At 41.5% G+C, this 14,902-nt stretch overlaps 1 protein-coding gene across 3 annotated transcripts in view; it reads right to left on the reverse strand.

Annotated features, from left to right (window-relative positions):
- Positions 1-14,902, reverse strand: part of XPOT (exportin for tRNA) — a 54,927-nt gene that overhangs the window by 28,878 nt on the left and 11,147 nt on the right. For all 3 annotated transcript variants that reach the window (XM_019543297.1, XM_019543298.1, XM_019543299.1), the window contains 3 exons: positions 9,564-9,646; positions 3,877-3,933; positions 1,463-1,532 (listed from right to left, as the gene is read on the reverse strand). In XM_019543297.1, the coding sequence (XP_019398842.1) occupies positions 1,463-1,532; positions 3,877-3,933; positions 9,564-9,646 (210 nt within the window). The remainder of the gene's footprint in view (positions 1-1,462; positions 1,533-3,876; positions 3,934-9,563; positions 9,647-14,902) is intronic.

Here is a 14,902-nt window from a genome sequence, read left to right on the forward strand (position 1 = left end):
CCCACAGCCCCCCTCCCAGCACTGCTGCTGCCTGCCCTGAGTCCAGCTCCTGCCAAGAAGAGCCTGGTGGAGCCCACCTGCCCCTTGCAAATCCGGAGGGCACACCATCCCTCTCCGCTCAGGAGCCATGGTTCCATCCCATGCCCTGCCCCATCCAGGCAGCACTTGCTCCAGCCCCTGCCCCCCTCCCTCCCACACCACAGCAGGCATCAATCTGCACTCCCATACCCCTTCCCTCCCCCTTCCTCTACAGCGAACTTACTAGCTGAATACAGCTCTCCAAGCTGCCTGGCTGTGTTCATAGATTTCATACACCTTAGGGCTTAAAGGGACCTCAGAAGATCATTGAGTCCAGCCCCTGTCCCAGGGGCAGGAAGTCAGCAGGGGTCATAGGATCCCAGCAAGATAAACATCCAAATTTCTCTTGAAGGTGTTCAAAGCAGGTGCTTGAACCACCTCCGGTGGCAGTCTGTTCCAGACCTTGGGGGCTTGGACAGTAAAGTTCTTTATGTCCAGTCTGAAACGGTCTTGGAGGAGTTTATGGCTGTTCAACCCCGTCACCCCTTGGGGCGCTCTGGTGAACAGACATTCCCCTGGATCCTGGTGAGCACCCTTTATAAACTTATAGGCAGCCATCAGATCACCCCTGAGCCTGCGTTTTTCCAGGCTGAAGAGTCCCATAGCTCTCAGCCTCTCGTCATAAGGTCTGTTTTCCTGACCTCTGATCATGTGCATGGCTTTCCTCTGGAGCCTCTCAAGCTTCTCCATATCCTTTTTGAATTGTGGAGCCCAAAGCTGGACGCAGTACTCTAGCTACAGCCTCACCAAGGCCAAGTACAACAGGAGAAGGACATCCTGGGATTTCCTCATTACCTGTATGCTGTGCTGTGGGTGTATGCATGCACAGGCATGCATCGGCCAAATTATCGGCTGCATTGGGCTGACTTCCAATACAGCCAATTTTCTTTATATCAGTGCCAATCCGATATTGAACCGAGATCTACTTGCCTGTCTCTATGGCTAACTTTTCCAATATCCAGAAATTAAAACAACAGGGGTATCCAGAACAAGACAGACAGTGCACCAATATACTAGAGCCAAGTTATACCAGTAACAGGAAGCCTTTAATGCTTCAAGGTAACTGACAAGTGATTCCATGACATAGGGGGTATGAATAAAAAGCAGCAGTATCATCTCAAGAGACAAAAAATTAAACATGATAGTATAAACCTGACTAAAATAAGTAATTTCAAAACGTACACCAGCCTGTACAGGGCTTTTTGTTAGATCACATGTTTGAACTCATTTTTCATCAAGTAGTTAAATCTTTATTAAGGGTACAAAGAAAGCAAGTTTTAAACCTAGTTTCAAACCTTTAAACAGGTATGGAAAATATAATAGTAAACCTGATTAATAAATTTGTTCTGTATAAACAATTGTAAAAGTGAAAAAAAACATTTACCTGAGCTTGTAGCCATGTTATAAGCGTTTCCCTAATTAGCTGCTGCTGGACTTCAGTAAGTTCAGAATATCTGTAACAATACACCATTCAAATAAAAAAGCAATTTTGTTGTATGTTTGCTTGCTTAGTCCAAGTTTAAACACAGGCAAAGCTAAATAGTTACTCAAATACTGTACTGCTTTCAAAGACTTTCATTTCATAGAAGAATGAAAGGCTTACCACAGAAATTCACACTCACATATTACAGGATGAGACTGCCAAATATTTAGTAACTTATTTAAAATGAACGCAATCTGACATCTTATTCTAATGCTCTGAGCTCATTGTCATGCTGCAGTCATATTCTACTCTAGCACCAGTCTTCTGTACAGCCTTCTCATATCATCTGTTTGACATACTGGTGTTACCACAATGCCACCTCTTATAAATGCCTACACAAAACTTGGCAGAGGGAGCCTAGGAAAGGGGCAACAAAAGGCCAATAAGAAAAGCTATAAGGACATCATAAAAAAGGATTGTACCAGCTGAGAAGATTAATATTTTAAATTATTAAACTAATATCTTGACATTGAAAGGAAAGTAATGGTTGGTATTGTTTAACTCTGAGCAATTCATTTACAATACCGTATTTACATTAAGCTCGTTTATTGCATTTGTGATATTAATAATGAAAAATTGAAGGTCATTCCAAATACCAGCAATCCTCTGAGTTAAATTCAGCTGTCCTGAACAAGTCTATTTTTCAAAAGATAAATGTTAGACAGGTCACTTTAAAATTCAAATGGCTCTTGCCTAGTTATCATCAGCTTTTTTAAAAACAGAGCCACAATTTTTCATCTTGACTTAAAACACAATATATGTAGCATGCTAATCAAGTCAATATTTCTTTACTAAAATAAATCTTAAAACACATTCAAAAAACACAACACAACTATTTTGATATGATTTGAGAGTGGAACTGGGCCTTGTTGCTCATTTCCTAGACTCCCCTTGCCTAGTTTTGTATAATCATCACAGGCAGCATTGTGGCAACACCTGTAGTTAAAGCTAATGTCTTCCAATACAACCCTGTTTCCAGCTGCTGAAAGTTCTGAGTGATTAAAGTTTACAACAATCTCCATGCAGGGCATCAGTCTTCTGTTAAATGTTTAAGCTGCCACCATGACAAAAAACAAGGGAAAATATTGTTTTGTCCACATCAATGAACTTTTTATTATTTTAGAAGCTCTAACATCTCAATATACTGAAATAGATACTAGAAAGTGTAGCAGGGAAATGGCCTTCTGATTATATACAATTCCCACTCCAACTGACCCACTTTGGGATGTGGGCTATACGTGGCTGACAGAGAGCTGGTACAGATACTGCTTGCTGGTTTTGTAAATGATCCCTACACCATTTGTTGTAGATACTGGGAAGTACTGTGAATGAGAAAGACTGGAAAAAAGTTTCCACAGCTGAACCATTAACCAGGTTTTCCTCATTTTGTGGGTGTCCAACCTCTCTGAAGAAGAAGTGCCGAGTGCACAGGGGGCTCAATTAGAACAGAGCCTTGAATAAATCTATTATAAACATTCCAAGTACCTTAGAGAACCAAGATCTCGAAAGTGTGGCAATGCAAATTAATGTAAAAGTTGATAGGTTTAGCCTCAAGTTCTCCTTTGTTTCCAGCCATAAAAGGAAAATGAAATACCATTGATTTTGATAGGAACATTGAAGTACGGACAAATACTTAAAACGTCTCACATGAATGAATTTATAAAACTTAGCACAAAAACGCCCAGGACTTTGGAAATTTTGATCTTGTGCAAAGTATCAATGGTGTGAAGTAAGTAAGTTCTAGGGCAACACAAAGAAAAAAAAAAAAAGAGAGAATGGAAGACTGAATAACTGAAAGCTCATGTATATCACTATGTAATTAAAGACTTCTAATGCACAGGCATAATGGAGATAAATATTTTTTGTACAGACAATCATAAGCCCTGGCTTTCCTTTACTTTTGATTCTTTAATTTTCAATCTTAATGCTTTACTTAAATTTTTAGCAAAATAAAGATATAGATATATTTTGATAAAACTTAAGTCCCCAAGGCTATGCTAGACTCCTTTACTGGTGCTTAAAGTTAGAATAGTAGTAAAACAAAATAGAATGTTAATGAAAGTCATATAAATTCCATGTCCCTGTTCAGTTAAGAGATGGAGTTGTCAATGTAGTCAATGTATCATGATTCAAAACCAAAACTAAATGAAAGCTGGCTAAAAGGGTGAATAATCAACATTTCACTGTCTAGTTCTTAAAGGAAAAATAACTTTGGAGGTGACTAATGCGGCTTTAAATCTTTTCTTTGCCAAGACAGGTTAAATGGGAAGTTAAATGAAATTCACATTCTAAGCATAAAGAAGAAATTCTCTTACTTGAATTTAATTTGATGTTCCAGAACTTGAAAGCAGAAGAACTTGATGTGATCATCACTGGAATGATGAAAGAAAAAAAGCCCCCATTCAATGCAACAGCAGTAATGCAACTTTTTTCTCCAAAGAAAAAGATGCTCCTTGAACTATGCAAACAGTGATCCCTGCTAAAGGTGCAAAATTACTATATCATCATGTTGCTGATGGAATATTTACAGTACTTTGGCAGTCCGTGAAAATGAGCTGTCATTATGTACAATACGGTTTGATTTTTTCCCCTGTAATAACTTATTGTATTTAGACAAATATAAGATGACCCTGATTATAAGATTCTCCCTCCCCATTAGATTCTATATATGGAAAATTTATAAATTTGATAGAATTTTCCAGGTATAGAATCGTATCATTGGAGGTTTGTCTTGAATTTGTCCCCCCCACCCACTGTATAATAAATCAGTGTCAGGTAGCCCTTTGACCTCTGCCCCTTCAACTTTTTCCCCCTGCAATTCCTTCACTCCCTCCTCTCTCTCAGACCCTGCTCTCCTTGAGTACCTGGAAGCAAAGAGCAAATGTGAAAACACTGACCTTGAAATAAACATAGCTATAGCAATTTGCATATAGTACCCATAGAATTGATACATTTCATCCAGAATTGATGCATTTCACCATTTTTGAAACTGCTGTGAATTTTAGCACACACTCCTTAGGAAGCACTTGGGCACTTGCATAAAGAAGTTGGTGTGTATATAAAGATCTCTATCTATATATATCAATTTTTTTAATATATATAAAACATATGCATATATAGTTATATCTGCCTATATAAATAGTTATACATATGTGCACACAGACACACATACACACCAACTAGAATATTATTCTTCACAAACCTTAAACCACTTTCAAAACCTTAGACTTGTCCCAAAAACCTTACACCCGCGCACCTGTTACAATAACCGCACCCATACATCCATCCACATTCCTTTCCTTGGTTCAATTAGACCGTCTCTTGGTACTAGCCCCAGTTGCGAGCTTTAAGCTCTCAGTTCATTCACTGTCACCATCACTGTTGTTAGTGATTCTGCTGCTTTTGTCACTGCTGCTGTCATAGTTATTGTCGCTTGATCCAGTTGCCTCATTGTCTTCTTCACTATCATTGTTTACTTCCCCTTGAGAGGGGTCTTTGAAAAGCCTGTGCCTACTGTCCCTCTGCCAGGCAGAGTTGACCCAGCCTCCAGGAGCATTAATGTGTGCAAACTCCAGTCCTGCTACCAGAAATTGGTAGGAGAGGATGGAGAGGATGCGGTGACCACCTGCAGGCAGAAGCAGCAAACAAGGAGTTCTCACAGGCAGCTGCGTCTGTGTCAGCAGTAAGGGTGGCGAGTGCTGACCAGCGACCACCTGCAGATGCCACCGGCAGTGGCCAATGGTGATTGGGGACCGCCCGCAGACGCTGCCAGTGGTGTTGGCAGCCGGGGGGGGGAAGAGGGGAGCGGGTGGTGACCACCCGCAGGTGCCACTGGCAGCATCAGCAGTGCTTTTCTCAGGGAGTGCACCGCCAATCTCAGGGGGTATGCAGGCACCCCCTACATGTTGCCAATGTTCATGCATAACCATTTTAATGCAGTCTGCAACCTCGAGTTTCATGTGCCTGTACATCAGGAGGTTCCTGGACTTCCACAGGGTGCTCCCAACGCAGGACACAAACTGACTGAAGCAGGCTGTCAGGCTCCCTTGGTGTTTAGCCAGATGCCTGTATAGTGCTGCGTCTCTCACCATCCGTCTGACCCTTCACTGTTTCAGAGTTGATTTATGTTTTTTCACACCTCCTTGGTGTATGGGCAGAGTCATAGGATGTGGCTGAAGATTTCTGTTGTGCTGTGGCAGATTACCTTAGTGCAGCTAGGTTGACCTCTCTGCCTCTCTCCGGGTCTCCAGGCTCTCACTGGGAGAGCTTGATGAGCTACTAGCCAGTTCAGGTCTCTGTGGTCTTTCTGAAGGTTTTTATTGAAGATCCACTCCCTGTGGGCAAGGTATACAAGCCAGATCTGTAAACTGGCAACTGAGGCTGTTTTGGAATCTGCGCTTCCATTAGGTATTTTGCAGAACATCCAAGACAGTGGGAGGAGCGGCACGTACATACTGACCAATGGGAGACCGTGGATCATGGAGCAACTGTGGTTTTATTAGGTCCTGAACAAGTTCTGCAGTAAGCACAGGCTACAGAACAAAGGTCCTGCAACTATGTCTAACCACAGGAAGATAAGAGGAGGCAGTCAGAGCCAGAGACATACTATCACCTGTGTAACTGCTCCCTGGTGACCATTACCAAGCCCTGCATGTGTGTTCTTCTGGAATGCCAGAAGAGAAAGGTTGGCTAGATTTGAACTTCACAGAACAAGAGATGGCAGGGGATGGGGGCTACAAGACTTGGGATTATTTGTCTATGCAAAATATGTAACAGCACTGTGCAAGGTGGTAACAGAGGGAGCGCATATTGCCTGATTTCACACAGCTGCAATTTTGAGGAAATGGGAAGTATATCAGACCTCTTTGGAAAGTCCATGGGCATGGCAACTGCTGATTCATTATATCAAGATGGAAGGTTTCATACAGAGGTATAAAATAGGGATGGTAGTGCTGGAGGTCCTGAGGGATCATAAAGAAACTGATGAAAACAGTAAGGGAGAGAGACAGGATGACACTAGTGGCAAACTTCACAGAAGAATAAGAGAAGAAGGTGAGGGGAGTAGGGGCATATAAATAACTAAAAGGGGAACATGATAACCTAGCATGGATGGTTATAAGAAATACCTTGCTGATGAGACAGGTACAACAGATGGAGCCTGACGAGTTGATGAGCTCATCAAGGTGCCCAAAAGACAGGGGCAGGGAAGAAAAAACAGTGGGGCATGTTTTGGGAGTGTACATATGCAAAGCAGGTGTGGGAAAGGGTCCACTGCTGAGTGTCACCAAAATAAACCTGTTGTTAGCAAAGATGGTACTATATGGACTCATACGGAAGTGACTGGAGGAAATGTTATTAAGGACTCTATCAGCATGCATTAAAACTAGTTTATGGAAAGTAAGAAACTTTTTATAGGGGTTTGGTTTTTAAGGGCGTGGCTTTTACTGAAAGAGTGTCTGAAGCTGGGACTACAAGAATTACATCAATCAGGACACGGAAGAGACTGGAAAAGAAGAGATGGAGAGAAAAGGACTGAATACACATGTTCATTGAATCAGCAGAAAAGGCTAACTGGAGGAGCAGCAAAGTTCAAGTGGTTACTGTGGTAATAGTTTTTCATGGGTTTCTGTATGAAGAAAAGAGTTTTGTATGAGTTTTTTTTGTGAGAAGTTGATGTATGTTGTTTAAGGTTTAATATATGTAGTTATATGTTTTGATATGTAGCTTTTTTTGCAATATGAAGTTTTGGTAAAACAAGAATGCTTAATATGTAAAACTTTGTAAGTGTAGGGTGCTAAGTGCACTTTTAATAACGTTTGTGAATAAAAAAAAAATATAATTTTTAAAAAGGTTCCCATTAGCATTTTTGGCATCAGGGGAGGGTGTTAGAGCTTACTACAATACCACTTGGAGAGACCGGAGCATTTCCAAGCCCAGTGTTTACTGCCTCCTCAGGGAGCAACTGCCTGGTTTGTTTTGTTTTGGGCTTTTTGGTTTCTTGGGGGTTTTTTTAAAGGGCCACATAGGGGGGGGGGGAAAAAGGTTCCCACCACCATATTTGCCCCATATGGGCTGTAAGCTTTATAGTCATGCTCAGTGTTGGCCGCATTTAAAATCGACTTCATAGTTGGTTTTCATTATTGAGCATGTGTTGCTTTTTGCAGCGGTTCAAAAAATAGACAATGTATTTAAATTCAGCTTCCCTGTATGCAAATGTAAGACCCAATGCTGATTGGGTGGTGGGAGAAAATCTCAATTTCTAGTTGAGTAAATATGGTATTTGTTTTATATTGCATTTCATTCATTTGGGTAATATTTTAATTACTTAACTTGGTCAATTAAAAATGGATACTGTCATTAAGAGTTATTTGACATTGAGTCATTTTATTTTTTTTTTTTTTTTTTTAGGGATACACCATTTGCATGTCCTATGGCCATGCCAGATGCATGGCATGCTCACATTTACAGAGCAGTGATGGTAACAAGGTTACTTTTTTTTAAAATTTCATTTATTTACTTGTTCCATTGACCTCCCATTTTCATATATTTGTTGTGTTGTTTAATAAAAGCCTGCCTGTTGTCAAACTATGGCCACAGTGTTCAGTTACATATGGGGCAAGAACATTAACGGGACTGAAAAGCACCAGAAAACAGTGGCTCAATGTGCTGCCCACTTGTTCTAGCACCAGCTGCATCTCCCTCCCTCCCACCCAGGAGCTGGCTTCAACAGCCTAACAAATCAAGAAAAAGCAAGGCAAGAGGAGCTGTGCACAGCCAGCCAGCCAGCCAGAGCTGTTCTTCCTCCTTCTCCTCTCTAATTCCTTCCTGCCGTCCTCCACCTGGGTTCATGGGACCCACAACCTTGCACAGTCCAGGTTTTCACCATTGCTTTTCCCTCCCCACATCCACATCCCCGGGGCACAGCTCAGCACCTGACTGAACATTTCCCCATACTAACAAACCCACAGTGCACATGCCCTCAACCAACCTTCCCGATGCCTGCACTGGAGACAGCCACACAAAAGCGTGAGTTTCACTGGCAGTAGTTTAAATCTAGTACATGACATCGTTCTACATGTCACCATGCCAACCTTCAGCCCAAAGTCTGGAAAAGTGCATAGCAGCACATATCACACATACAGTGTCAGGCAACTGGTCTCTGAGAATCTGCATGTGTGGCACCAGTAGGAACAGTGGGCTGTTCTGCCTCAAATGACAGTGGCTCAGGCAGGGACTCCCTTTGGCCTCACAGATATTATGCAGCAGACATGCAGAGACAACAAACCAAGACATGCTGCACTTACTGGTATACATGGGTGTCCTCAGGCATCTCTAGCGAGCCCTGACCCTCCAAAGCATGCTCCAGAGTCATTCTGCAGCTGCTGAGCTGGTAGCTATACAGTTCCTTCAAAGGCTTACCAGGTGGACACCGCTCTCCATGCTGCCCAGCTGCATATCAGAATCTGTTTGGTATCGGTTGCTATGGTTTGCTAAAAAAATTGGCCATCAGTAACGGCCCAAAAAATCTCTATCAACGTACCCCTACTAGTTACCAAAATCTTCGATGTATACACTTAGGCAAAAACATGGAGGAGTGGAGTCTACCATCCCTCATTATACCACTGAGACAAACTCAAAAGGCCAGACCGAATCCAGACATTCAGTGCCTCAATGGTTGTAGCTTCTGCCAGATAAGAACTGCTGCTGGCTGCCTAATGCCTCAGCAAGGGCATGTTTGTCAGGCTGACATCCCTTAGACTGTCTCCAGTCTAGGAGTCACCCCAAGGCAGTGGGGGGCTAGGTTTTGAGGCGCCCTATACTTGCCTTACTCTGGAGGTTGCAACATTGTGGTATTTTATAGGAACTACCCTGCCACAAGTTGCCCCAACACACTGCCACCAGGCCTTCCAGTCAGAGGCAGTTTATGGTGATAACCAGATTGTCATGTACAAATGGACTACATAAAAGAATAGACAATTACTTATATTTATAATTGTATTACCTGTATATACGCTGGGCTAATGCTTCTGCACAGACTTGCCAGGCATCCTGGGATATCTTCAGCTGTTCAAAATAGGCCAATGCCTGCAATCATCACAAAAATATCACCTTTAAAACTAACAAAGAGTACAAATTCTATCCAGGTTAAGGAGTTATATTTAAACAGCCCTTTCAGCAAAATCCTAAATTTATACCACCTCCATCACTATGGCATCTCTTACCTTATCCATATCCCCCAAGTACTTAAGATTATAAATCCTGAAGGAGGAGGAAACTCCCTCCTCATCTTTCCAGCCTTCAGCAGTTTCATTAATTTTCAGGTTTTTGCTTATATGTGAAATACTGTAGTAGTTTTCCCTCTGAAAATGTTACATCAAAAGTGATAACAGTATTTTGTTCTACAAACAAAATACTGCATCCTTCATCTGATCTTGTAGCAGTTGTTCACTTTTAAACCTACACTACTGACTGGAGGACAAACTGAACTACCTTTGAATTTTAAAATGTTCAAGTGCTAGTTTGTGGTACAGCAACCACAGACTACCTCCACTTGATTTCCTATCCAACATACTTGGGCACTGAGACCACAAACATTGACATTTTCTTCTTCAGTAAAGCTGGGATTTATCAAATGACATTTTTAAATTTTCTAAAATGCAGCAGAGCCTCTTTAAGATACAGATGCAAAAACTATTGCAAGTCATCTTTCAAATATGGAACCAAGTCTAAAAGACACATTCACTGGTAAGAAATACTTATTCCTGAAACAGCTAGCCAAACTTTTGTCGTTTCATTAAATGAATAAATCACATGCATCTGTTTTCAATCAGCAAGCAACTGTCACAAATACCAAGAATACTTTCTTAGTATTGACTTTTCTATTCCAAAATTCCCTAGCGTTAATGTTAACTTCAAGAAGTCTATTTAAATCCAACAGCTCAGGGATCAACCACCTATTTGGTCAGATTTGGCCTGCAAAGACATTGGCTCCGGTTTGCGGAAAGATGTGGGGGGAGGAACACAAACACCAGCACAGAGATTGCTGGGGTGGGGAGTGGCAGCAAAGAGATGCCTTCAACATGGACCATGCAGTCCTCTGCCACATGCCACCAATCCCATCTACAGTGCAGGTCTGCTTTCACCTCATTACTGCAGCTACAGAATTTGGCACTCCATAGCACCACTGGCAACAAGAATCAGTGGCATTTGGTAGTGAATGCAAGTGCAGGCTGTGGTAGGGGGACATGAGGACAGCCCCCAACATAGAGCAGGGAAGGCTGGAGCACTGCCAAGCAGGTTGGCAGCCTCTGGCATTAATTAGGCAGTTGCAAGTGGCAGCCCACCATTCTTAAAGGCTGCTGAACTCTGCACTAACTGCTTAAGCTCTGAACAGAAAGAAAGAAACAACTCACAGTTTCAACAGTTTTTTCATTCTATAGGAAAAGCAGGATGGATTTGATTTGAATCAAATCAATTTAAAAATCAAGATTTAGATTACTGGTCAGGAAGCCTCGATTTAACCACTGTTTTCTACAAAAAGAGCATTCTTGCTGTTTGGGAATATTTTAATGAGGTTATATCAAACAGGGTCTCTTTTACTGCATAGCAAGCCTGCTGCCACAATAGGTTTTCCATTCTACCACACCATTCCCTCACTAGATCTCAAATCAATTGAGAGGCTATACTCAAACTTATCATTCAAGACTTATGGAATACTCTGCTCAAAATGTTTCTTTTGTTTCTACTGCCCCTCCCTCCTTGTATTTATCTCCAGACTCCTCCTCCTTGCCCAGATCTACTCCACTCCCAACCATGCTCTATCTGCTTAACTCCTTGAAGCTTTTCACTTTTAGAGAGAGATAAGGGCTTGACTGTGTGTACACAAACTTGCAGAGACACAATAGGGTTGATGGATAGGTAATTAGGTCTGTTATCTCTCATCTCCATATGCTGTTGTTAACAAAGATATTATCTCTGGAGATACAAATCCACAATTTGAGAACTGAAGCTAAGGATCACAGAGATGCTTAATGGGATCTTCTAGACTGAGCATTAAGTCCCATTGGGTAGAATGGTTTTCTTTAATCTTTACTAACCTGTAGAGGGGGCTCTGGGAACCCTCCCAGAGTCCATGGCCTGTTGTGACATATTTATAAAACTTTTCTCAAAAAGGTTACATGAATATATAGTCTCAAATAGTATGCAATTAAAAGTTATAGTCCCTATTTCATGATGATATCTTTGAGCCCCAACATACTTTAAATTAAAACTATCTTTACATAGGTTTGTTTGTTTTTAAAAAGATCTTAACAAAAAAATACAATTAAATAAAAAAATCTGATTTAAATAAAAAATCCATTTAAAAAAAATCATTGATTGTTATCCACCCTGAGGAAAAGTATGCCAACAGGTGTTTTTAATAACTAATAAAGGATAGAAAATATAACAAATACAGTAACTTTTGAATGCTTGGCTTGTATCACATGACAGATGAAACAGCAGATTCATAAGGCTGATCTACCTTATGAGGAGTTTGTCTCTTATTGGGGAGGTAACTTAATAGCTTAATACACAATATACATAAGCTGCTACAGACTATGAAGTTTCCAACAGGATTCTATGTCCAGCACATGTAAACTCCAGAAGTTATGCTTAAACAAAGCTTTACTCCTTGAGTTCACCAAATACACATTGTAGACAAAAATAAAAGATTTTTTTTAAATTAGAACTCATGTTTTGGATTTAAGTATGTTTTCGTTTTAAAAATAAGTCTGTTTAAAATTAAATCTAAAATGAGAACCTAGTGTTATAGGCCAAACAGTATAATCTTCATCAAATGACATGGATTTGGGTGTTAAAAGTGTACTGGCAAAGTTATGAGCAACACCAAATTATGGACGAGTGTGATCACGCTCGAGGACAGACTGGGGATACAAGTTGACATGGACAGGCTTGTGTGGTGGGCAGAATAACAACCTGATGATGTTTAACACGGAGAAATGTAAAGTACTCCATCTGGGAAGGAATAATCTGCAATATGCTTACAGGCTTGGCAGTGCTATACTTGCCAGCACTACAACTGAAAGAGACCTAGGGGTTGTGACAGACCAGGGAATAAACATGAGCCACCAATACGACGCCATAACTGGCAGAATGAATCAAACACTGGCATGCATCTACCAATGCATCTCAGGCAAGACTAAGGATGTAATCTGTTCACTCTACTCAGCCTTGGTGAGTCCGCAGCTGAAGTACTGCGTCCAGTTTTGGGCGCTGCACTTCAAGAAGGATGTGGTGAAGCTTGAGAGAATCCAAAGGAGGGCCATGTGCATGATTACAGGTCTAGAGAGCAGGTCATATGAGGAGAGGTTGAAAGACATGGGACTGTTCAGCCTGCAGAAAAGACGACTTAAAGGGGGCTTTGGTGGCAGCCTATACATATATCAGGGTGCACACCAGGACCTGGGGAGCATCTGTTCATTAAGGCACCCCGGGGGGAGACAAGAAACAATGGACACAAACTGACTGAAGATTGCTTCAGATTGGACATAAGGAAAAACTTCTTTATGGTTCAAGTGCTTAAGGTCTAGAACAGACTCCCCCAGAGGTGGCACAGTTACCTACCTGGAGATCTTTTAAAAACATCTTGATGTGCACTTTGCTGGGGTCATCTAACCCCAGCAGTCTTTCCTGCCCAAGTGCAGGAGGGCTGGACCCGATGATCCGTAAAGTCCCTTCCAACCCCTAACATCTATGAATCTTAAAACCACTTTAATGTAATCAAAACTTAGGCAAGAAACATACCATTTAGCTGTTTAAAAGAAAATCAGAGCACTGAATTAAAACCAGCCACTGCATAAACACCTGAAGCAGGAGCCTATTGAAGTGTTAAACTACGCTTCAATAGCAGCAGCCCTCAAATGCTCATGCAGAGAAAAAACTGTTTTCCTTCTGTAACAAGGTGATGTGCTCTGGGCATAAGGGGAATCTAATAGATGTGATGCAGCCTGATTTTAGCACAGGTTTCCCACAAAATTCTTATTAGCAAGCTAAGGAAATACAGAGTAGCTCAAAGTACTGATAACTTAGATCATTGTGCTCAACAAGCAATCATCAATGGCTCAATGTCTAGTTGGGAGAAGTATCAAGTGGTGTTCCCCAGAGGTTTATCCCGAGTTTGATATTGTTATTAACAGCCTCAGTAATGACTTGGAAAATGGACCTGAGTGTGCATGCTTAGCAAATGTATAGTAGATGACACCAAGTTGGGTGGAGTTGCAGACACTGGTGGTTAGGATTAGGTTTCAAAATAACCTTGATAAAATGAAGAAATGGTCCAAAAACCAAACAACTGTCAAAGGAAATTGAAGAAGGACAAGTGTTCCATCCCAAGTAGAGGACTTTACAATCACATGGAAAATCAGAGAATGACAGGCAAGGCTGCAGGACTGCAGAAAATGACCTGGGGTTAGAGTGGACAATAAACTGAGTAAGTCCACAGTGTGCTCTTATTTGGAAAACAAAATAGTACAGCACTGGCCTGTATAAAAGAAGGATCACTTGCAAGCAAGGGAAGTGGTCTTTCTGCTTCATTTGGTATCAGCAAGACATCACCTGCAGTACTGTGTCCAATTTTGAATACTATACTTCAAGAGGGATGACTTCAAGCAAAAAAGTCCACCAGAGGACAACAAAAGTTGTTAGAGGTCTGGGAAACACGACGATGAGCTGAAAGGACTTGAATTATTTAGTCTGGAGCAGAGAAGACAGAGAAGCTTCAATAAACATGCTTCAAATACTTAGAGGGTAGTTATATGGAGGATGGGGAAAGACTTTACTTTGCAGCTGCAATGGACAGGGTAAAGAGTAATGATCCTAACTTGCAAAAAGGAAAATTTAAGGTTGGATATTACAAAGAACTCTCTCACTATGAGGATGGTTAAACATTGGGACAGGTTACCTAGAGAGGCTGTGGAATCTCCATCCCTGGAAGTTTAAGAGCAGGTTACACCTGTGGTTCTTGGATTGTGCTTTGTGGAAACCTAGGGTTCCACAGCAGGGCATCAGGGGTTCCACAAAGATTGGGGGTAATGGAGGAAAGGACCATGAGGCAGTATGCTGCCACTGCAAAGCCAGGTTGCCTGGCTCCAAGCCTGTCTTTAGGTAGGGTAGGTGTTTTACAGAAGTGATATGAAAGGGTCCTGTGACTTTAGGAAGTTTGAAAGCCTGGGTTACACAAGCACTTGTCTAGGGGCATGTGTAGATGAAACAGGGGCTCTAAATTGAAGCAGAGGGTTTTAAAATCCACTGCTTCAATTTACGGCCCTTAAAACCCGTGTC

This window comes from Crocodylus porosus, unplaced genomic scaffold (assembly GCF_001723895.1).
Source record: "Crocodylus porosus isolate Cpor-Errol unplaced genomic scaffold, CroPor_comp1, whole genome shotgun sequence".
Classification (NCBI taxonomy): domain Eukaryota; kingdom Metazoa; phylum Chordata; order Crocodylia; family Crocodylidae; genus Crocodylus; species Crocodylus porosus.